We start from the raw sequence: 24,883 nt of genomic DNA, 5'->3' as shown, positions 1-24,883 counted from the left end.
CCACCACATCAGTAATTTTGGTCCCATCTGAATCTGCCATGTCAGTAATTTGTACATGGCAGGAGTGTAACAATTCCTGCAGGAATACCCTACTGTATTTTGGCAAACTCCAAGGTCCTCTGAGAATACTAGTCCCACGCGAATAAACATCCCTGTGTTTTGAGAGAAATGTCTGAGTTTGACAGCTGTTGCTCGCCGTTTGAGCAAGAAAACATGAACTGATTTGATCAATTGAACGAAGCATAGCCTATATATGAAGGGTCTASGTGTATCARCTTTCACAGTGAATGTTTTTGTTCATACGTTGTATGATTTGAATATTGCCAAATGCATCAGTAAAGAAATATTACAGCTATTTAATGTAACCCTTGCTGTTAATAGACCGCAAAGCAGCATATAACTGACCTAAACGTTTGGAAATGATAAAGTTCACATTTGTATCCATAGCCTTAAAACGCATCTCAAGTGCAAATGCACTGTTTAGCGCACATCTGAAGGCTGGGGGGCATTTAGGACGTCTACTGCGAATTGCTGAAATATCCTAATGATTATGATCGCACTTCCTCAATTCAAATATTATGGCGACACTGTACCAATGATGGTTTGGTATGGTTTAGAAACTTGGGAACCAAGCTCGAGTTATCAGTGTAGTCCTGTTATCGCCTGGACTTGTTGAATATCTTTGCCCCTAAAAAAACAACAAAAAAACAGTACATTGGAAGAAAGAATGTGAGGGGGCAGTTTAGAAAAAACGATTCCAGTCAGAATCATCCTGTGGAATAACAGACATTTTGGGTTAATAATTACATAACCAACGTTCTCTGGTAATACTAGTCCCGTGCGAATGCGGCTTAGCCTAATTGTCTAAGAAAATTGAGAGCGCAAACCAACTTAATTAGGTCTATAATCAACAGTGTAACTGTTAAATGTGCCTATCTTTTTATAAGTCATCCACATATACAGTACCAGTAAAAAGCCCTACTCATTCAAGGGTTTTTATTTTTTACTATTTTCTACATTGTAGAATAATAGTGAAGACATCAAAACTATGAGAACACATGGAATCATGTAGTAACCAAAAGAGTGTTGTAAAATTAGACTTGTTTTTATATTAGATTCTTCAAAGTAGCCACCCTTTGCCTTGATGACAGTTTTGATAAGGGGTCCAAACTTTTGACTGGTACTGTTCATCTACAGAAATAAGACCTAGCTTGCTTCTGTTGCCTGTTTGAGTGTTTGTTTATTAGCCTACTGATTCCGTGAGCGCCAAGCCTCACGCAAGTGCAAAATGTTTCACAGCAATTTCACAGAATCTTTTGATAGGCTATTGGTCAGGCCCTATTGGTCACATGCATGCAATGCTTACATGTTTTACGTAAAGAGAGCAAGGGTTAATGGAACGTTTTTTCTAAACAAATTGGGGATTCTGGTAACAGAACAGCGGAATAAACACTTGCTGTGCTGTGGTGCCTTTTCACTGCAGTAGGGAGGAGAGCGAGACAACATGCACCAGTCACAGGCACTCGCTGTCTTTTTTTTAACACAGTTTGACCATCGGGCTCAGAGTCATTTGTGGTTCTTTATTATTTAATCAAACAGACAAGCTCAGTGCACTTGCAGTTGGTTTTATTCAAACAGAGTGTGTCTATATATGGAACAATACATTTAAACATTGACCAATCGATTGGTCGAAAGAACAGGACGACTCTTGGTCGACCACAATTCTTTTTTTGATTACAGTAACTTATTTTATAATAAAGTCTTTGTATCTATATGAATCTAAAAGTAACTTCTATTGCCAACTTTGTAAAAATAGACTACATAAAGCCAAAAAATTCAAAATATTGCAGCCTGCAGGTAGAAAATATCCCGATAAAAATGCAGGAAGCTGGTGCTAACAAACTTGCAGCATCGTGTAAAATATTCTGGGCCCTCAGAGTTATCCCACACCAGTGAGCACCAGACAGACACATCTGTAGCCTATTTGCGCAAGGGATAAGAAGTAATCAGGTAGGCCTATTTTATGAAGTTTCCACTGGATAAGAGCATGATTTTGTTTTATTTCCCCCCCAAGCTGAGGGAGAGAGATGGAAAGATTTTTCAAACTGACAATAGTTCCTCAATGCAGCCTTTCTCAATGGATGTAAAAACAGACTTTGTTTACTTGACCTTTGAGGTGAAAAAACAATTCATTTGATAACTCACCACCACTACTGAGCCGTGGAGCTTAAGACAAATCAGAAATACGATCAGATCCCCTACATTTGCACGCAGGCCAGGTAGCCAAGGCCTACTTCTACGCGTAATCAGATGCGCGTCCTTACTCAACATTGACAGGAGCGCTCCAAACAAAACAATGAATATATTGATAACTCGTAAATGGAATGAAACAAACCAAAACTTGTTTCTCACAAGTGTAGCCTAGGTTGTGCGCTCTGCAAACAATGTGTCCACTCCGACAATGAAAACTGTACAAGACTAATAATATATATTGAACGCATTAACAAAAATGACAGTAACCAAACAAACCTTGTAGATATGAAAATATGGGAATTAACTGTAATGTACTACTGGTGAGCCATTGGCGCGTTCTCCGCAATGGATTAGTCCACAGACAGGCGTCAATCAAGACGTTTTAGTTGTTGTAACAGCGACTAAAGAAAATAACTCTAGGCCGACCAAAAGCTTATTGTCCAAACAATCGACCAGTCGACTAAAGGGGGTCAGCCCAAGTACAGTCCTCCGTCAACACGGCTGTATAGCTTCACCACACAAGACAGTGCAACTCTTCACCCCTCAACCCCAAGTGGCTTCTTGCCAGGATGTTCCAGCACAGTTATTGGTTTTCTAAGACTCCTGAAATATAGGCTTAATATCAGTGTGCGGAGTACGACTGCCTGGGAAGACAGGTGTCATTACTGCAGCACGTAGCCTAGGCCTGTAATAAAGACATTACATCACTGTGGTCCAATAACAAGACTGTTGTACTTCGTCACGCCTCTCAGCCCCTCAGGCTTTTTACCACACCCCATCCTCCCCAATCTCTTCATCTGATCAGCCACTGTTACCCAACTCTGTGTGTGTTTTTCAACAATGGGGAGTAAGCATGGGGTGGTGAGATGTGACATTATGAAAAGGCAGACTTCCCTGTTCTTCAGTAGCTATGTTAGAGTGTGAGGCAATAGAACATTTCACAGCACTGAAAGACACCAGTCCTTTGAGAACCCAGGTCAACAATAACCCAGACTTCCACTGTTGAGTTTTAGTAGCTGGCTCTGTGGAAACCTGGACTCTGCACTACAGCCCCAAGACACACACAGGCCTGTTACCTAGGGAGAYAGGGATGATTGACAGTTCACATTAACTGCCTGGGGAGGATTCATCATGCCTCAAACCACTGTGCTGGGTCAGCTTGTTGTTAACCTAATGTGAGAGGCCCACACAATACACACTCGCTATAGTATGTAGCCTAGGCCTATGACATGGCGCAATAGGAGACACATAGGGAATACAGTGTAACAAATAGCACTAGGCCCAGCACTGTTCCTCTGTCTTCCTGATCCACTTCTCGCTCTAGAGTGGATCTCCATCTCAGAGACAAAACAGGCTTGGCTTCAGACAGGTCTAATTACAGTAACGTGGAAAACATTCCTATAGACCAACACAAYGAGGATAACAAAGAGGGATGAAAAACAGGTGTGTCTGTGGCAAGAGACAGGAATACAATAGAACACACAAGAGAGCAGAATGTGAAATATGGGGAAGACTGAGCAGATGTGATACTATGTGGTTCACTCGGGGAGGAAGTAGACTTGTCTGACTAACACTCATACAGTATCTACCATAAAAACTGGCACGGAGGTATGAAGCGGCAGGGAGCTAGCCTGTAGAACTAGTCTATGGGGAGTAGCATTGACCCACTCTCTATCATGTCTGTAACCCGCACTTAGCAAAGACAGACTGGAACCATTCTGTAGAGARCGTAACAAGAGCAACAGCACCAACACGCTAGGCTAGACCACTCAGTCGGCATGGCTGCAGGGAACCTKCAGTGGAAAATGAATTGAAGGTCCTTGGCTGCAAGGTACAGACGGTCACATCAAACACAACCTCTGGGAAGCTACTGTACTAACAGTTCCAAGCCAGTCAAAACAGGCTAACACTATAACTGTAGACTAAACTCTGACGATCAAAACTGCACTACTTTAAATCAACGTTGATGAAAGGCTCTCAAACTGGAGTATGGAGAGTTGAGACATTGACAAGCCTCTCATAGTGAAACTGAAGGTCTGTTAATAATATTGGCCTAAAGGCAGCTAGCTAACCGGCATTAACTATAGGCTACTCTCCTGTGACAATTAACTCAGCCTGTCTGTTTGTGTGTGTGAGCGTGAGAGACATTAGACAGATAAGCGCCAGTAGCCTACTACAACTATAGCGGCCCTGTTCCGAGAAACACAGTAGCCGCGTTTTACCATGAGCATGTTCAAAACTGAATAAGTGCTGAATTAAATCCATTCAAAATAGAAATAAGAACACATGATAGCGGGGTTGTGTAACTCATTAATGCATGTTTAGACCATAGTCAGGCACTAACCAGGTGCAGAAACACAGCACACAGAGGCTCTATAGGGTTACAAAGCCACACTTACCAACCTGTCCACGCTCTCTGTCAGGGAATGGGACGGGGGTGTGTGGTTGCTTTTCCTACCATGAATAAACCCATACAAATTGGACATGACAGGTCACAGACCCCTGAGGCTCAGTCACCTCTAAGCACCAATAGAAACCTGAACAGACCCATCTCTGGCACAATGGAGTGTGATATGAATGGTTTGGCTGATGCAGAGGACTGTGCCGACAGGAGCCGTAGACAAATCCTTCACTAAAATCACAGACACAGCTACAGTACTAGCCAGGGCAGAGACCAGCAGCCATAGCCACACAGTGCAGTGACTGTAGCAGCCAGCCATAGCGGGGCGGTGACTGTAGCAGCCAGCCATAGCGGGGCGGTGACTGTAGCAGCCAGCCATAGCGGGGCGGTGACTGTAGCAGCAGCCATAGCGGGCGGTGATGTAGCGCAGCATAGCGGGGGTCGGTGCTGTAGCAGCCAGCCATAGCGGGGCGGTGACTGTAGCAGCCAGCCATAGCGGGGCGGTGACTAAAACCCAGAGAAAAATAATAAGGCTCAGTGAAGACACCAGTAATTGCACCTTTACCTGTTGTTTTACAATGTCACAATCCATAGGCATAATTAGTCCCTGTGCCCAAGAAAGCAAAGGTAACCTGCCTAAATGAGTACCGCCCCGTAGCACTCACGTCTGCAGCCATGAAGTGCTTTGAAAGGCTGGTCATGCCTCACATCAACACCATCATCCCGGAAACCCTAGACCTACTCCAATTCGCATACCGCCCCAACAGATCCACAGATGACGCAATCTCTATTGCACTCCACACTGCCCTTTCCCACCTGAACAAAAGGAACACCTATGTGAGAATGCTATACATTGTCTACCGCTCAGCGTTCAACCCCACAGTGCCCACGAAGCTCATCAATAAGCTAAGGACCCTGGGACTAAACACCTCCCTCTGCAACTGGATCCTGGACTTCCTGACGGGCAGCCCCCAGGTGGTAAGGGTAGGCAACAACACGGGGGTCCCTCAGGTGTGTGCTTAGTCCCCTCCTGTACTCCCGGTTCACCCACGACTGCGTGGCCAAGCACGACTCCAACACCATCATTACGCTTGCTGGCGACAACGGTGGTAGGCCTGATCACAGACAACGATGAGACAGACTATAGGGAGGTTGTCAGAGACCTGGCAGTGTGGTGCTAGGACAACAACCTCTCCCTCAACATAAGACAAAGGAGCTGACCGTGGACTACAGAAAATGCCCCCGTTCACATTGACGAGGCTTAGTRGAGCAGATGAGAGCTTCAAGTTCCTTGGTGTCTATATCACCAACAAACTATCATGGTCCAAACACACCAGTCAAGGGCACCACTACCAGATATTACTTTGACTAACCTGTACCCCCACACATCGACTCAATACCAGTACCCCCTGTATATAGCCTCATTATTGTTGTGTAAATATTTTCTTAACACTTGTTTTCTTAAAACTGCATTGTTGGATAAGAACTTGTAAGCGTTTCACGGTATTGTATTCGGCGTGTGTGATAAATAAAATTTGATTTGAATTAGGCAAATGGTGTTCAGTATGTTGTGAGGGCTGGAACACCCATGCCARTGTGTATTGAGAGTGCTGGGATAGCAACCAACAACACAATAAACACATTAGGCCCACAGTAAAGAATGGGTTTCCACAACACTCTGGCCGAGCAACTTCAATCGCATCTCTCCAAGACATCCTGTTACACTTCCTCTTACATGGACCTACAAGTGACATGATTGAGCAGCCGATACACTGTATGTATTTAAATGTACACATGTCAATGGGTATAGCTAGCAAGTAGCTACGAGATCCAATTCACTCCATGCTGTTGGCATGTTCTCCCTTTCTCGCTCTCCTCTCACGTATTGTGCAATGGTGTGTGTGGCGCTTGTACGTAGTGTGTAATGATGTGTGCAGATACCATGCGTAGTGTGTGTGATGGTGGTACAGCAATTACAGCCACAGCCAATTTCTCTAACTGCTCCCAGAACCAAYATATGGTAGCCAGGGATCCTCAAGGATAGTGACCCACAACCCTCTGCTCTGTACCAGTTGACCTCTGACCCTAGCCAGGGGAAATGAGAGGGTGGTGGCCGACTCCCATCAGTTAAATGACCACCTGGATACCCTTCCTAGTGTGTAATACACACCTGTAGGCCAGGTGACTTCTGGGACCTATGAGTAAGAACCAGCTCCTATTGGGCCTCAGTAGTTCTACAGGGCATTATTCAGGATAATGATAGTTTGTTGTCCAGAGAAAAGGGATTCTCTCACAGACAGTGAAGRGGTGKGTCTCTCATAGACCACCTGTTCTGTTGTCTTGCTACGATGGGACAGGACCATAGGTGATACAGTTCAGTAGGTCTGGAAGCTTGATCAAGTGCTGCCGTTCCATAACCGATGTGGCTGTGCATGCACGAGTAGTCGAGCACACACACGGGTCCAGTGTTTAACAAACACCTCATCTGCTCCATGACGCAGGCAGTCTGAAAGGTAATCATATTATCAAGGAGCCTGCTCTGTGTGTGTGTGTGTGTGTCTGTGTAGGGGGGTGGGAGTGAGAGGTGGGGGGTGTGTGTGTGTCGGGGGGGGGGGGGGGGGGGGCTGCGATAGCAACCGGGGCCATTGCAAAAACAATCAAATTGAGTTTCCTCTGGAACAGAACACTTAGAGCAGCAGGCAGTTATAAAAAGGGCTTTATGTAACATGCAGGCAGGTCATGCGACAGCAACATAAGAGAGCAAGACTGGCCACGAATCATGAAGCAGCCTACTCCCATGCCAACTCCCTGCAGTAAAACCCACCTTTGGAGCASAGTCTTTTTTTCAACATGGCTCTGTTTGGTATTTAGGCTAAATGACGTAGGCCCCGTTTTGCATTTCTAAACTAAGAAGCACGTTTCCATAAATCAGCCTTTTTTTTATCAGTAGCTGCAAGGGCTGAATTGGTGGAGTATGCTGTGTGGGTCTTGCTTTGTTTATCTGAAGTATGAAAACAGAGAAAGTTGACATTCTCTCCTCTCTGCAGCAGAAGGAAACTCACAACAGCAGGAAGGAAACAGGCCTGCATGGCACCCATTGACACAAACACACGGTGCGCAGGCACACACAGCTGAGTCGAGCTGAGCAGTGTTTAGGGCTGGCTAGGTTGTGAACATAAACAGATGAAAGCCTCAGGGACTCTTCTTCAAACAGTCTGTACCTCAAGTGGTGCCCCGAGCCCTCTGCCACTGCTTAGTCACGCTATTCTGTCTCCTATCATTAACACGCAATATCGAAACACACACAAAGAGACAAGAAAGGCTTTGTGTAAGGTTGATGAAGGTACAACTGTAGTGGCACCAGTCACTCCCTGCTTGGACATCAAATATATATATATATTTAGCTTGTTAATTACACAGATCTATTGGAGATCTCCCTGGAGCAGATCCTACATTTTGTCTAGGCTGGGTGTGCCACTGCCAAACTCTCTTCATCTCCAAATCTGAAGACTCAAGTCAGAGGAGTCATCTCTCTCTCACACACACACAGACCGGTATGCTGGAAAAACGGACACCCCGTCCCTGAATAGCAGAGACAAAGCTCTCAGGCGTTCTCACTTCTCCTTCTGGAACAGGCGTCTGGAGAGGTCTGGCTGCCGTTATGTAAACTCACAGCAGACTGAAGGTTCTAGTGTGAGTTTGAGATTGGCTGGGGCTCCTGGAGGTCTTCTCTTTCACTCAGACCTTTTCCACTCCCCGAAAGCTAGTGCTAAGTAAACGCTAGCACAGTACCGCCCAGGAGGAAGAGCAGGCCTGGTGAACAGTTCTGTTGTATGTACTTTGGACTTGCATGTTTGTTTACATTTCCTACAGCAAGATGATAAGCAGGACAAAATGGAGGAACTGTGGTAAGTGTGATACTGTAATAATTAGGACCAGGAGGATACCAATAGCGCAACATTTTTGGGATGGCAAAAATGAAAACACGAAGCAGACCAAACTCCTTGGTCCTTCAAAAACCTGCAGTATGTAAAGTATYGTGAGTATTGTATTTCCCAAGTATTGCTTGGGAAATAAATGTGACTTTGGATGACAACATAATGATGTTTGTTTTCAACATTAGGGCTGATTTATTAAAGATATATCCTCTTCATGTTGTGTTTCCTTGCCACAATACTAACATGGCAAGGAAGTTAGTCCCAGCTCTAGTAATAATGCACAACTTGTCGCAGTGCTAGCAGCATCACTACAGATCCTGGTTCGATCCCAAGCTGTGTCACAGCCGGCCGCGACMGGGAGACCCTTGAGGCAGCGCACAATTGGCCCAGCGCCGTACGGGTTAGTGGAGGGTTTGGCTGGCCGGCCGGGTTGTCCTTGTCCCATCGCGCTCTAGCGACTCCTGTGGCGGGCCAGGCGCAATGCACGCTGACTCAGTGGCCAGGTGTAYGGTGTTTCCTACGACACATTGGTGCGGCTGGCTTCCGCTTTAAGCGAGCAATGTGTCAAGAAGCAGTGTGGCTTKGCGGGGTCGTGTTTCGGAGGAGGCACGGCTCTCGACATTCACCTCTCCCGAGTCAGTACGGGAATTGCAGCGATGGGACAAGACTGTTACTACCAATTGGATAGCACAAAAAATKTAAAATACGTTTCTGCACAACTTGAACTGAAAGTGACAGCAAACAGAGAACCAGATACAAAACTGAGAACAATCAAGAACTGCAACACAATAGCTGAGGAACTAGGGGTGGAAGAGGGGGAGACGCGTGAGGGAGGGTGTGTTAATGGATTGTGTGGTTGATCAAGGTCCTGACATGCGTTTGCACACCATGCTGTCAGGTAATGTTATAGACAAGTCAAACCCAGCCTCCCTGAACGTGTGTGGGGGCACTGCCACTGCCATCAAAACCCTCCTGTACTTTCACGGGAATATAGTCTGCGGGACTGAGATCCAACTAAAAGGGGCCTTTTCCCACCAGCAGCAGCAGAGACTGGAAGGGAGGCTAAAGCAGCTTATTTATCTGTAGCTACCACAGAAACCATGGGTGTGATTCCATCCCCTTCTAGTAATCTGGGGCATCCTCTGGTCCGGACAGAGCAGTGTTTCTGATGTCTGAGGAAGACCGACACTAAGCTGTTTCTTTCCCTCCCTCTGTTGGACAGATCTCTCTCCCACCCTCTCCATCTGGAAACAGAGAGCACTCAAGGAGACAAACTGAAATGCATTATTGTTGTACAGCACCCTAAACACACAAACAGCCACCACTTGTCCTCCACTCAACCCAACMAACAGCCCTCTCTGTGACCGAGGCAGCCCACAGTTTGAGTTGTATACAGGAAGACTGCCAGAGGAGATAATGCGTGGTGATTATCTTACGTAAGCGTCTGCCGTTGTTGACTTTGGAGTAGAGAAACAAACAGCAGCCCTCTCTTCCTACACGGCTGCCATGTTAGATTGAAACAGACCGACTCACTCCTGCCCAGCTCTACTAAAAACCAACTATTTTAAGTATTTATTTAACTAGGCAAGTCAGTTAAGAACAAATTCTTATTTACAATGACGGCGTACCAAACCTTAACCCGGACGACGCTAGGCCAATTGTGCGCCGCCCCATGTGACTCTCAATCACGGCCGGTTGTGATACAGCCTGGAATCAAAACCACTGTCTGTAGTGACGCCTCTAGCACTGRGATGCAATGCCTTAGACCGCTGTGCCACTCAGAAGCTAATACGATAACTAATACTACACACACTCTTATACCAAACACCTACTATTACGATTAACGTACTATACATCAATATAACTATCACATAGCGCCACTACAGACCCATTAGGGTCATCTCCTCCCGTATATAGAAAGAGGGCTGTGAGTTACTGAGTAGTCCACAGTATTAGCTAGCTACTCTGGAGACAGAGACTAGCTGAAGAGGGTTATGAGGCCCCGTCACTCAGWAGCTGTGCCGCCGTGTGTGTGTCTATTGCAGCCGTTTCCCAGCAGCCCAGGCAGGGTCAGAGCCTTTTGAGTGTCCATGGTGCTAAGGGGTAAACAGAAAGACTAGAGGCATGTTGAAGCTGAAACTTCAACTTGTAAAGACACACCACAATGAACAGGCACKCTTGGTTAAACATGGGCCAAGGCCAACAGAGACTCTAAATCGTCACAATAACCATTGCTCAAGAGGAGACATTGCTACGGAAGAAACTAACTAGCCCCTCGGCTTTATCATTAACTGGTAGCCTAACTGTTGTTGTTTGTTGGTGGTGGTGTTGTCAGGGGGGAAGGAAGGAGATTTATCTAAGCCCATGAAACCTATTTGAAACAAGTAGCATTGGCATAACCAATGGCACCATGAAGTACAGTACATTTAAAAGAAGGCATTAAGTCATCCACATGGTGCTGGATGAATAGACCCCATAGAGTATAGAGGTCGACCGATTATGATTTTTCAACGCCGATACCGATTATTGGAGGACAAAAAAAGCCGATACCGATTAATCGGACGATTTTTAAAATGTATTTGTAATAATGACAATTACAACAATACTGAATGAACTTATTTTAACTTAATATAATACATCAATAAAATCAATTTAGCCTCAAATAAATAATGAAACATGTTCAATTTGGTTTAAATAATGCAAAAACAAAGTGTTGGAGAAGAAAGTAAAAGTGCAATATGTGCCATGTAAAAAAGCTAACGTTTCAGTTCCTTGCTCAGAACATATGAAAGCTGGTGGTTCCTTTTTACATGAGTCTTCAATATTCCCAGGTAAGAAGTTTTAGGTTGTAGTTATTATAGGAATTATAGGACTATTTCTCTCTATACCWTTTGTATTTCATATACCTTTGACTATTGGATGTTCTTATAGGCACTTTAGTATTGCCAGTGTAACAGTATAGCTTCCGTACCTCTCCTCGCTCCTCCCTGGGCTCGAACCAGGAACACAACGACAACAGCCACCCTCGAAGCAGCGTTAYCCATGCAGAGCAAGGGAACAACTACTCGAAGTCTCAGAGCGAGTGACGTTTGAAACACTATTAGCGCGCACCCCGCTAACTAGCTAGCCATTTCACATCGATCACACGAGCTTAATCTCGGGAGTTGATAGGCTTGAAGTCATAAACAGCGCAATGCTTGAAGCATTGCGAAGAGCTGCTGGCAAAACGCACGAAAGTGCTGTTTGAATGAATGCTTATGAGCCTGTTGGTGCCCACCATCGCTCAGTCAGACTGCTCTATCAAATCATAGACTTAGTTATAACATAACACACAGAAATACGAGCCTTAGGTCATTAATATGGTCGAATCCGGAAACTATCATCTCGAAAACAAAACATTTATTCTTTCAGTGAAATATGGAACCGTTCCGTATTTTATCTAACGGGTGGCATCCATCAGTCTAAATATTCCTGTTACATTGCACAACCTTCAATGTTATGTCATAATTACGTAGAATTCTGGCAAATTAGTTCGCAATGAGCCAGGGGGCCCAAACTGTTGCATATACCCTGAATCTGCGTGCAATGAACGCAAGAGAAGTGACAATTTCACCTGGTTAATATTGCCTGCTAACCTGGATTTCTTTTAGCTAAATATGCAGGTTTAAAAATATATACTTCTGTGTATTGATTTTAAGAAAGGCATTGATGTTTATGGTTAGGTACACGTTGGAGCAACGACAGTCCTTTTTCGCGAATGCGCACTGCATCGATTATATGCAACGCAGGACACGCTAGATAAACTAGTAATATCATCAACCATGTGTAGTTATAACTAGTGATTATGATTGATTACGTTTAATGCTAGCTAGCAACTTACCTTGGCTTCTTACTGCATTCGCGTAACAGACGGGCTCCTCTTGAGGCAGGTGGTTAGAGCGTTGGACTAGTTAAACGTAAGGTTGCAAGATTGAATCACTGAGCTGACAAGGTAAAATTCTGTCGTTCTGCCCCTGAACAAGGCAGTTAACCCACCGTTCCTTGGCCGTCATTCAAAATAAGAATGTGTTTTTAACTGACTTGCCTAGTTAAATAAAGATTAAATAAAAGGTGTAAAAAAAATAAAAAAAATATTAAATCGTTCAAAATAACCGATTTCCAATTATGAAAACTTGAAATCGGCCCTAATTAATCTGCCATTCCGATTAATCGGTCGACCTCTAATAGAGTAGGATTTGAGCCGCTGGAGGGTTAACTAGAGGAGCTACTATGAGAGACCCTCTGAGTGACGTTTCACCCACAATAACACAATTGTGGGGGCAGACACAGCATTATGCTTAGTGGGCAAGTCCCTTCATGGCATAGTGTGTGTGTTGCATGGGCCACATTGTCCGCAGCCTGRCATGGAATATGACTGTCAAGGTCATATGGAAATATGAGAGGTCAGGCTGAGAAGAGTTTGCAAGCTCAACACAYACATAGTGAATGCAGTTGTGTGTGAGAGACAGGACAATAACTTACATTATATGCAGAGTCTTGAGTCTGGGAGACAGACCAGTATTGATGAGCACAAATTGACCTATTTATGAGTTCCAGACCCCATAGTCAGGATGTCATGGGCTTTAACMCAATCAGGGGCTAAAAGTCTCCTCTGGCATGCACTTTTCCAATTAACCAACTCTTCCACTGTTTAAAATACAACTATACAATTTAATTGTTGACAATAGCCTATCAAAGTATGATCCCAAGTGGTTCTGAAATATATTAGCTGCACGTGCCACTCAGATTACGGCTATAATTGTCCACCATCAGATTAGTTCCATTCAAATCTAAAATCATAAAGCCTGGAAAAACCAATATGGATTTAGCCTAAACAAATAATTGATAACTAAAGTTAGCTCATGAGACGGCTAGCCAGCCTGCCTGCCATTGGTTACGTTGGAAATACTGCACGCGAAACTGGTAACTCCTTAACGCGTTAGCAACAGGTTGATAACTTTATATGACAAAACACAGTAGCTACCAGGTGAGACGTTGGCACAAATTAAAGTCCATGTACCTTGCACTGGGTTGGTTTCCCTGAAGGCTTCTTGAAGAACGAAGTTCTGGCGGTGAAAAAATACTCTTCGGAGTCCTCCTCTAAACTACTGTAGCCACTACTCATGGTGCTAGTCCACGTCATTTGAGGAGAAACCTAATCTCTTCAAATTTGGCTGCAGCAAAGCAACAACTTGAAAATAAAGTTGGCTACACCTCCGCAAACTTGTTTTTGTGAACCGCAAAAAGCAGAACACTTTCCAACGCTCGAATCCTCCGTTCACTCTTCAACCAACTACTGATCAATCCTCACACTCTAGCAACTATGGAGCCGCTGTCTGTCAGCCGCTCTGAAGACACGCCTACTAGAACTCATTGAAAATCCTCTATAGAAATCACCTTTGACTTTCTTCCTCTTCTTCTTCTTCGTGTGGTTTTCCGGCAGACTAGACGCTGTGTTGCTGCCGTTTACAGGTCGGAGAGCGGATTGCACATTTTGGTCACCCCCAAAAAGGGAAAAGAGGAATGGAACAAATTCAAATTGCACCACCATCTAACCATGCAACTATACACTATTCCCAAAAACCAACCACCTCATCCCACTATTTTTGCCCGATGGATGGAACCCCTTCTCTCAAAACTTCCTGTAGATCTTCTGCACTAAAATCTCTCACAACCAAATATTTCTCTGCTACTGCAACTACCACATCTATCTTCAGTCGTGTCTGCTCCATCAGTGTAGTGCAGTTGATCACCATGGCTATAACCGCAAGAAATCCAACCTTACTAAACTCATCCTCTCTGGCTCTCTCTCTTCAGGCCTGCTCACTGGGGGGCTCCCAGTCAACTCACTCACCCYCGGGCTATCCTCTATTCTCTTCRCTGCCTTAGCATAGGAAACTTTCTGCCCCACTCAAACTCTGGCAATCTCAACCTGTCTCTCTTTCACAGGGCACTTTGTATCCCCAGCTGCATTGGCACCCCCACAGTTGACACACAGTGCTTTCTCTATCCCAACTGTACACTCCCTCTGACTATGCTCTCATGCACATTCTCACATCGTGGGATTTCCCTTCTACATACTGCTGCAACATGTCCAAAACCTTGGCACCTAAAGCACCGTAGCGGGTTCGGAACATAGGCCCTCACAGAATAGCAAATATAACCTAACCTTAACAGGTAGAAACTCTGGGTCAAAGCTCAACAAAACAGACAGGGTATTTTCAGTCTTGCCATCGGGTCTACATCTCACCAAATGGCGGAAGTCACAAACACTAGGAATCTTCATTTTCATTTGATCCACCTCTACATTCAACACTTCCCCACAGATCACCCCTTTCAGCGGTGCCCTGCTCCGGAGAGCAAAGCACACCACAGGTTGAACCCCGAGCTGCGTGACTTAAAGCACCCGCTTCCTCTGGGAGGCGGATACATAAAAAATCCAAACAATTCCACTTCACAGATGTAACCATTCCCAGTTTATCCTTTACCCAGCTTGACACAACGTAAGGGTTGCCCAAAAAGCAGGAATCAACCCTTTTCTAAAATCTCACTCCGACCGGTCCAAAATCMTCTCTGGTAGGATTCTCGGGGCAAACGTTGAAAGACTCTACCACACCTGCTGCCGCAGGTAGGCCCACTACATCCTGGACTGGCTCAACTTCAGAGTGCTCGCCACTGCCAACTGACTCCATTTCAAGATCCTCAAGGTTCTCAAGAGAGCATGAAGACCTATAAGTAAGATTACTTAGTTTGTAATCAGGAGACGTAAGTATGTACAGTATGTACTCCTCAAACGAAGGTCTATACACAGGAGACAAACCTCTGATCTTAGTAGCGCCATTCTTGCGCTTTCGCGTCATCGCACCTCCTTCGCCTCTTCCCAACCTACACTTTCCACCGGCTTCTCCGTGGTCCACCTTTGATTTGTTTGAATACATCAGAATAAGTAGATATAAACCATTACATTCACACCAATGAAGTGAAACCCGTAGTTATTTCATTCTTTCTTTCTTGCTTGCTTATCTCCTCCTGCCTCGTACTTTTCTTTCCTTAGTCAGTGGCACTTGATGACATACTCCCGAGTGGCGCAGCGGTCTAWGTCACTGCATCTCAATAGGCCCAGCGTCGTCCGGGTTTGGCCGGGGTAGGCTGTCATTGTAAATACGAATTTGTTCTTAACTGCCTAGTTAAATAAAGGTGACATAATTTTTTTTATACTGTAGGTCTATATGCTCAGCACTTCCACTCATCATCAAATAATCCATATGAATCCATAAATACACACATCCTAAAGAGACAACATAACATCTGCTTGCCACTTACCTCAATGAACATGCAGCACAGCGAAGCTAGCTTTCTTATTTTCCTTCCCTGCAACATGCTGCTTTACCCGAGCTCCAGGGCCAACTAAACTAAAAATGCAGACCAAAGGCATTTAATACTTTAGACTGACATACGCCCAGATGAATGGGTGGAACATCAGGCGTTCAGTCAGACCAACCTTTTAAAATTTCCAGTGACCCTTGATAGTAGTGGTAGTGTGTGTTTGTGTGTCTCTAAGTGTGTACATGTCAAAAACCCCTGCCTATCTACCAGAACCACATATAACCTATATATAAAATCAGAATGTCTTGCCCCTTTCTAAACTCTGCATAGGCCTATGGCAGCCACCCTAACATAGCTCAATGTGCTCGGACGGGATTCTGTAGCCAGGGGTAACATGACATCATCAGTAACCAGGAAATGGAACACGAGAACCCTACGCAGGAACTCCGGTTCAACTGCATTCTCACCTTTCAATCCAAACTGGTCAAGGCATTGGTTATAGTGACCTGGGGGTCCATCTCTGGTCCATCTCTACCATATGAGGACAACATTAGTTATGTAAACGTTTGGCATGGGCGAAGAAAAGCTGAACAAAAACACCCAAATGAAAGCCTTGTTCTCTGTTAGACATGAGATTGGGTTGGGTTCTAGCCAGGAATAAACCCCTCTCTGCTACTGACTCTCATTCCCTGATGTGGGTTGGCTTTCTCTCCTACTGGCGTTGATCACAGCGAGTCATGAAAATGTAATCATTTCAGCAGCAGCTTCTCATGCTGTTGTTACGACAACCACCCCATGCAGTGTCAGATAATCTGTTGTGTAAGTATTAATAAACATTCTTAAAACACATTCGGTGTTTGACTGTGGGGAGGCTAGCTGGCTCCTGGGTTTATTTGGTTATAAATGTGTAATATGGTTTGATTCATGTTTTAACTCAGTGGTGGTGTTTTTAGTGTCTGATAAAGTCGTCTTGCATCAGCCAACAAATGGAACCCATTACTGCGATTCTCAGAGAGCAGAGCTATAATGCTTTAACAGCCACAATGAAAAGTGCATGCAGTTCATTTCTATTAGGCTTTGAGTTGCCCGAAGGCTTTTTTCTTAGTACATTTCTACATGGCTCCTCCTGTGTGGCTGGTTCTTTAACACACTAATATCATACAACTAGCTAGCCCACCCAGTCACTAGAAAGGCTGTTACAATGTCAGATACTGGGTCAAACGTATGTAACATCTGTAGTGAATAAGGCGTACAACCCTTATCCTGACCACACCCAACACATACTGTAGCAGGCTTCTTGGGGCTTTATGGAGGGACAGGCCTCATTTAAACCCAGAGTGCAGAGGCGACCTAAAAATAACCCAGGAGCACTGGAACAGCCAAACCCTCCAACCACACCACAGCCTGGCCAGAGAAGATTCATACAGCTGGCCTCTCTGTCCAGTTCTCTTGCAGTCACAGAGCCAACTGCCCACGTGTCTGTTAAGGACAAACTATACTGTCCACTAGAACCCTGTTCTAGTGGACAGCTTCTGGTCAGGTGGAGTGATGGGCACTAGTTGTTACGGCTTCCGTGGCCTGTATTTCTGTAGTACTGTGCTGACTTTGGAACCAACAGATCGGCTCCTGTATGTGCATGGGAGCGTGTGAAAAAAAACACAGAGAATGTCTCAGACACATGGAAACTCATTCTCAGTCCCAACCCCCTCACACTCCCCCTCCCTTCCCTGGTGTAAAACAATGGACACTCGGCTTGAACCCCCCCCCCCTTCCCGATCTCCACAGAGAGAGAGAGCGGTCAGGCAGGCCAGGCTAGAGAGAGAGAGGTAAACGGTCACTGGGCCTGTAGTCTGTCTGGCTGAGAGCCACAGCCTTTGGCAGACATTACCCACATTCCTCTGCAGACAGGGGGTCAAGGTTCTCAGCACCCTGCAGGTTTACAAGCGGCAGGTTTAGTTAGTTATAGGCGAAGGGGTAAGAAGAGGTGAGGGTGAGGTAAAAGGGGTAGGTGCGTAAGGAGGTGAGTGGGTGAGGTCGGGGAGGCGTAAGGAACGTCCCATAAATGACTCCATAAATGAGACTTCCACTACAAAGGCTAGTCTGTGGAGAGAGTGGTGTGAGAAAACTGACACTCTCTACTTCAGGCTAAGGAGGTGTATCAGTGAGTGTGGGAGTCCGAGTTCCCCTACCTGTATCATCTAGAATGACGACATTGTTGTAATAATTCACCCTATTTTATTATCAGGAAGTACAAAAAATATTCCTGTGAGCAATGATATATGATGTGCTTGAGATAAAACACAGATGAGGAATGCTCACTCATAAGAGTGATGGATAGCTAGTTTCAGTATACTGTATACAGTGCATTCGGAAAATTATTCAGACCCCTTCCCTTTTTCCAGATTTTGTTACATTACAACCTTATTCTAAAATGGATGAAATAAAAAAATTCCTCGTCAATCTACACACAATACCACATAATGACAAGGCAAAAACAGGTTTTTAGAAATTTTTGCAAATGTATGAAAAATTTAAAACAAATAGCTTATTTACATAAGCATTCAGACCCTTTGCTATGAGACTCGAAGTTGAGCTCAGGTGCATCCTGTTCCCATTGATCATCCTTGTGATGTTTCTACAACTTGATTGGAGTCCACCTGTGGTAAATTCAATTGATTGGACATGATTTGGAAAGGCAAACACCTATCTATATAAGGTCCCACAGTTGACAGTGCATGTCAGAGCAAAAACCAAGCCATGCGGTTGAAGGAATTGTTCGCAGAGCTCCATGACAGGATTGTGTTAAGGCACAGATCTGGGGAAGGGTATCAAAAGAATTCTGCAGCTTTGAAGGTCCCCAAGAACACAGTGGGCTCCATCAAATCATATCAAATTGTGGCAGGGACTGGGAGACTAGTCAGGATCGAGGGAAAGATGAACAGAGCAAAGTACAGAGAGATCCTCGATGAAAACCTGCTGCAGAGCGCTCAGGACCTCAGACTGGGGTGACGGTTCACTTTCCAACAAGACAACGACGCGAAGCACACAGCCAAGACAACACAGGAGTGGCTTCGGGACAGATCTCTGAATGTCCTTGAGCGGCCCTGTCAGAGCCTTGAACCCGATTGAACATCTTTGGAGAGACCTGAAAATAGCTGTGCAGCGACGCTCCCCATCCAMCCTGACAGAGCTTGAGAGGATCTGCAGAGGCTGTAATCGCTTACAAACACAAGTTTAACAGTCAAAGGACACAAACAGTTTAAAAAATATATATTACAAAAATACATAAAAATAAACCAATATGTTACCCTTTTCTATTTTTTTCCCCAAAGCAAAGTAAAGAGTCGGAATATTTATGTAAATGTCATATTTCAAAACGGGGTTTTGTGTGTAGATTGATGAGGATTTTTTTTTTGTAATCAATTTTAGAATAAGGCTGTAACGTAAACATTTTGGAAAAAGCCAAGGGGTCTGAATACTTTCCGAATGCAATGTATATGGATTACACACTGGCCCCTTCTCTGTGGATCAACTTTAAACACCTGTGGCCATATACGTGGTTAGATTACACCACAATAGTACTGGATACCTGTCCCTACCCCCTTTGACTTAGCCAAATAAGGCCTGAGTGACTCAACTTTGACTTCTGCTGTGTTTCTTCTGAGGCACTGAGTGCATTGGAGTGAGTGTGTGTGCGCGCGAGTGTGCATGTTGCAATGTATCTGCTGCCTCTCTTCCTCTGAGGCACAGTAACTCACAACATTCTCTGACAGCCAAGAAGCTCCACTCACTCATGAGCAAACACCATAGGAATGCTTGGATACAGACACGATGCTACTGTAATATATTCCATCTTTGCTTCTGTAGTTACCTAATTTTCACAAGTTCACAACAACAACAACAAAAAGTTCTTAGTTATGTGCAGACTACTGTATTTCACTTAACTGGTTTCTGAGCTACACAAACCACCCTCCATTTTGCACTTCAAACGGTAAAGAACCTGGCACCCAACGTTGACCCTGGAGAGATCAAAGGGACTATTATACTGGGTAACATACTTACTCTTTGGGGAGTTGAGCTGCTGCCCATAATTCTGCACTCTTTGTTGCCAAAACAACCAGATCAACACTATCCACTTCACACGCTCTCGCTTTTCTCAAATCAAGTTGAATCTCAAGTCTTTCAACACTCATTTTGTACATGTTTTTATACCTTTATCAATGATGAATGTGTGCCATTTACAGTGGAAGCTTATTGGAGAGGAGCGGAGGAGGAGGCAGCGATTATACGGGTAGATACGGTGGRCAGAGTTCAAGGCAGCATTGTAAACATAAACACACACCGACCCAATTCATACCACACCATTGGCTACCCTACGATCAGCCCATAGGCACAGATCTATAAATGTATATGGGGCAACTTTATCCTACTCATAGCTGCAGACAACACAGGAACAGCTGCTGCTCACAGGTATAATACTATAGGCAGGTCAGGACTCGCTTAGACACAATAGACCTGCTCTCTCCCTGCCTTATGCCCCATATACAGTAACTAACTGTGGCTCCTTTGTCTGGCCCTTAGATGGACACAGGGCTTAGAATAATCAGGTCCCCACTCTGTCTGTACATTGAGGGGGAAGCGCAAACACAACCTATAGACACTGAGCGGGAAGCACAGAGACGCTACAGTTAAAACACAGTCACTACAGGCAACATAAACATCAGGTGAGATTATCCCTCATCCCGCTTGGATTAGACGCAGGCTCTGATTAGATGTTGGCTCTGTCAACAACATGGACGTCTCTCCTCCTCAGGTAACAACACAATGACTCACTGATTACACTACAGACTGGCAGGAAAGATAGGAGACGATGGGAAACAGGGGAGAGGAGGTGCAGATAAGAAACAATAACACATCATGTATTTACAGGCTGACCTGGAAGTCATCAGGCTGTGATCGTGATGGGATTTTGATTGTGATTGTGGCACAGAAGCCACTCTGTCGTGTGGTTGGACATAAGGTTTTCTTTTATAGACATGACTTCTTAGGGCTGTGAATGATAGGGGACCTAAGCTGGAACCATAAGGGGCTGCGATGACCACTGACGTATCGCAGACCAAATGAATATTGACTAGTAGCGATAGACATTCTAGTTCACTGCAGAGTTCCAGAAGATTCTTGGATCCAGACCGTCATGTCTGCTATGTCTGCTGATAGGAAACACTGTCTGTCAGAGGTAGCTGGGGTATGGGGAAAGCCTGGGGAATGTCTGGTGTGTTGAAGATGTTATCGTACATCTTTATCTGTCCAGTTTGACACAGAGAGGGACCGTTGAAATAGCTGGAACACCCTGTCTGTAAAACAGTAACATGATGAACCAATCTGGGCTGAACTCTGACCCCGCTCCCTCACAACAACCACGTAACAATAAAATCCAACATCAACATCTACAGTAAATCAGGACCGGGTGTGATTTTGGAAACTATCTGAAGTTACAGCCCACTAATCATATAGAACAGAGCTGTTATGCAATATATGATTTAGTGGATTTTGTATCCGCGTTCTAAGTTCTGGGTTCTGGGTTGGAGAATGGTTCCAGGACCAGGCACTCTGCTGAGAGGTTGGGTTCTGTTATCAGAGGCGTGTAGGCCTATATCTTATAACGAGAGCCGTGTGACACGAGCAGCCTTTTAGTGATTCACATAGCAAAAGTGAAAAACAGAGTCGTAACAGTGTTCAGGGGKTATTTCCACAAAAAATGTACATTTTAGTAATTTATCAGACGCTCTTATAAAGAGAGTGAGTGARTGCATACATTTTCATACTTTTTTCATACTGGTCCCCCGTGGGAATTGAACCCACAACCTTGGCGTTACGAGCACCACGATATACCAACTGAGCCACACAGAATTGTATTTAACATTAGGGGTCACTAAGGAAACGGTTGSCTATTTCYGTTGGCTGCACAGTGTGCTGTTGAGGAATCTTCATTCAGCGTKAGGTCTAAAGCTTYGTTCGATCTATGTAGAGCTTTTCYTGCCCTCTTGTATATACTTACGGTATCCTTTCATCTTGGCCCATAGCTTAACCTTAGTAATCAGTCGGTCTTCAGGTCAGAGTGGATGTTTTTAAGAGGAGCGATAAGATCTTAGCCCAGCTAAGATAAGGAAGAAAAACTGACTGAAGCAGGTAAGATAGCATACCTATGGCATGACGCAAGCAACCCTATAGGACGTTCTACATTACCCCACGCACGATGAGGAGGAGAAGAGGGAAGGGAATAAGGGAGACTCCCGTTAGTCTGAGAGCTCAGAGAGGTGTCGAGTCCCTGATCATTCCGCCACAGATAAAGAGTTCTGTGAAGGTTTGTGAAGAATGCACATATTAACAGAGGTGTCACAAAGGTCAAAGGTTAAAGTTCAACATCTTATGCAGGTGTTCCTAAGCTAATATTTGGGGTTAACGAGCAGCAAAGAAGCCCAGAGGGAATACATCAACATTCTTCTCCTCCTAACGACTGTTTTCCCCCAGGTCCCTGTGTTTGACTTTCCCATCGTACAGGAACAGGAAATAGACCTATTATTTACCGCCTGTCTGGTTAGCTAGCCTATCAGAGGGCATGGCTCAGCCTATAAGAGTGCAGTAGGGGACATTGTCATATTAGTTCAGAGGTCACTCTCAGCACTGTGCATAGTCACTCAGTCAGAAAACACATCCCCTCAGTCAGAACAACTATCTCTACAGCTAAACTTACTATACATGAACTAACTAAATCACACATTAACTTGTGTCTTTGTGTGTCATTTCTTGCATTAGTGTGTTCATTTTTGAGTTAGTGAGCTCTTGTTGTGTATAGACCTTTAGTTAGCGCTGACAGAGATGTAGATTGCATGTGATTGCATGTGACACAGACAGAGTACCACTAGGTGTTAATTTATTAATCATGATAGTTACTGAGTAATATTGTAGAGGCCCTCTTTATTCCTAGTTTATTACAGACTCTTCTAAACTGGGATAAGGGAGCTCATTGTCTTCCTGTGTCTGTGTCCTCTGGGTATAACAGAGGCTGAGAAGATCCATCCATCCATCCATCCAGCCTCTCTCCGATTCCATTTCCTTCACCGAGACATTTCCTGTCTCATGGGTTCATATCATTATTTGTCCATTTCAGGAGAGTTGGAACCACAGACCACAGAGCAGAGACAGAGAGTTGGACAGAGATAGAGCTACGGTCTACTGGGAGGTTCAGAGTACTTTAAATAAGGATAGTAAAGGATCATCTGAAAATATGAGTCTGGTTCTGGTTCTGGGCAGTCACATGGGAGAGTTGATCAAAACCCAACAATGCCTCCCGCTGTCTGACCCGGCCGCACGCACGCACGCACGCACGCACGCACGCACGCACGCACGCACACATAGACACAGACAACACACACACACACCCAACCACAGATTAACACAGAAACAGAAACACGACACTGTGAAACAACAACAATGACAGACATCTGCATGTCTCAGCAGCACAGTTCAGCACTGGTCCCATTTTTCTGCTGAGCTAACATCTCACCACTAAACTGTTTCACTGCAGTATTGAAGCCAGACTGTTTTTGACAGAGTTGAAGATCCCTGACATGCTGAATATGTCACGCCCTGATCTGTTTCACCTGTCCTTGTGATTGTCTCCACCCCCTCCAGGTGTCGCTTATTCTCCCCAGTGTATTTATCCCTGTGTTTCCTGTCTCTCTGTGCCAGTTCGTCTTGTAGGTTAGTCAAGTCAACCAGCGTGTTTTTCCCGTACTCCTTTTGCTATTCTCTTTTTTATAGTCTTCCCGGTTTTGACCCATGCCTGACTCTGGACTACCTTCCCACCTGCCTGCTCTGACCTTGATTCTGCCTGCCCTTCGGTACCTTTTGGACTCTGAACTGGTTTTGACCCTTTTGCCTTTCCACGACCATTCTTTTGCCTGACCCTATTGGATTAATAAATATTGTTAGACTCCAACCATCTGCCTCCTGTGTCTGCATCTGGGTCTCGCCTTGTGTCATGATGGAATATGATCCACAGAGGTGTGTCTATATGGCGTAATGCCCTCACTCATTCCATCCATCCATCCATCCATCCCACACGAGAGTTGTGTGTGTGTGCATGCTTGGGTACATGAGGTTGACCAAGGCTCAGGGACTTAGGGACAGGGCCCCCCCACACACACACCCTTGGATTCCCCTGGGACCACAGAGGACAGAAATGTGTGTGAGGCCACCCAACACAACCCCTGCTATATGTGGCAGCCGGCTCATGTTGCTGTTGGGTGTGCTACAGGGCCAGGTAGTTTAGAATGTGCACACATGCGCGCACGCACGCACACACAAACACACAATGACTCCAGGGTTATTAGCCTAGTGGTTAGAGCATTGGGCCAGTAACCGAAAGGTTGCTGGATCGAATCCCCGAGCTGACAAGGTAAAAATCTGTCATTCTGCCCTTAAGCAAGGCAGTTAACCCGCTGTTCCCCGGGCCCCGAAGACGTGGATGTCGATTAAGGCAGCCCGCCTGCACCTCTCTGATTCAGAGGAGTTGGGTTAAATGCGGAAGACACATTTCAATTGAAGGCATTCAGTTGTACAACTGACTAGGTATCCCCCACTTTCCATTTCCCTTTCCTATTATATAGAGAATGACATGGACAGCTGGTCTCAAAACATTGGCTCCACATAGCTAATCCCAAACACGCACCCTTCAGTATGATACCATCAGAGTACTCAGAGCCAAGCCATTTATCCCCCCAAAAAACCCTGAGAGCAACACATCCCCCAAACAGTCACTCACTCCAGCCAAGAGTTCTATGACAAGAGATACAGTATAGAGACAGAGAGAGCGCCATCTGGTGGTACATTGGTGAACTACGTCTCAGTCCCTCACTGTAAT

General features: G+C 45.0%; 1 protein-coding gene across 5 annotated transcripts in view; it reads right to left on the bottom strand.

Annotated features, from left to right (window-relative positions):
- Positions 1-24,883, bottom strand: part of LOC111950775 (ras association domain-containing protein 3) — a 49,927-nt gene that overhangs the window by 14,156 nt on the left and 10,888 nt on the right. The window contains exon 1 of one of the 5 annotated variants that reach the window (XM_023968685.3): positions 15,955-16,027. The exons of 3 other annotated variants lie outside the window; for them this stretch is intronic. In XM_023968685.3, the coding sequence (XP_023824453.1) occupies positions 15,955-16,011 (57 nt within the window). In that variant the 5' untranslated portion in view covers positions 16,012-16,027. Of the gene's footprint in view, positions 1-13,651; positions 13,997-15,954; positions 16,028-24,883 lie in introns of those variants that run through there. One more of the 5 variants, XM_023968676.2, reaches the window with a different exon arrangement.

This window comes from Salvelinus sp. IW2-2015, linkage group LG3, assembly GCF_002910315.2.
Source record: "Salvelinus sp. IW2-2015 linkage group LG3, ASM291031v2, whole genome shotgun sequence".
NCBI lineage: Eukaryota > Metazoa > Chordata > Actinopteri > Salmoniformes > Salmonidae > Salvelinus > Salvelinus sp. IW2-2015.
This window is presented reverse-complemented; position numbering and strand designations above follow the sequence as displayed.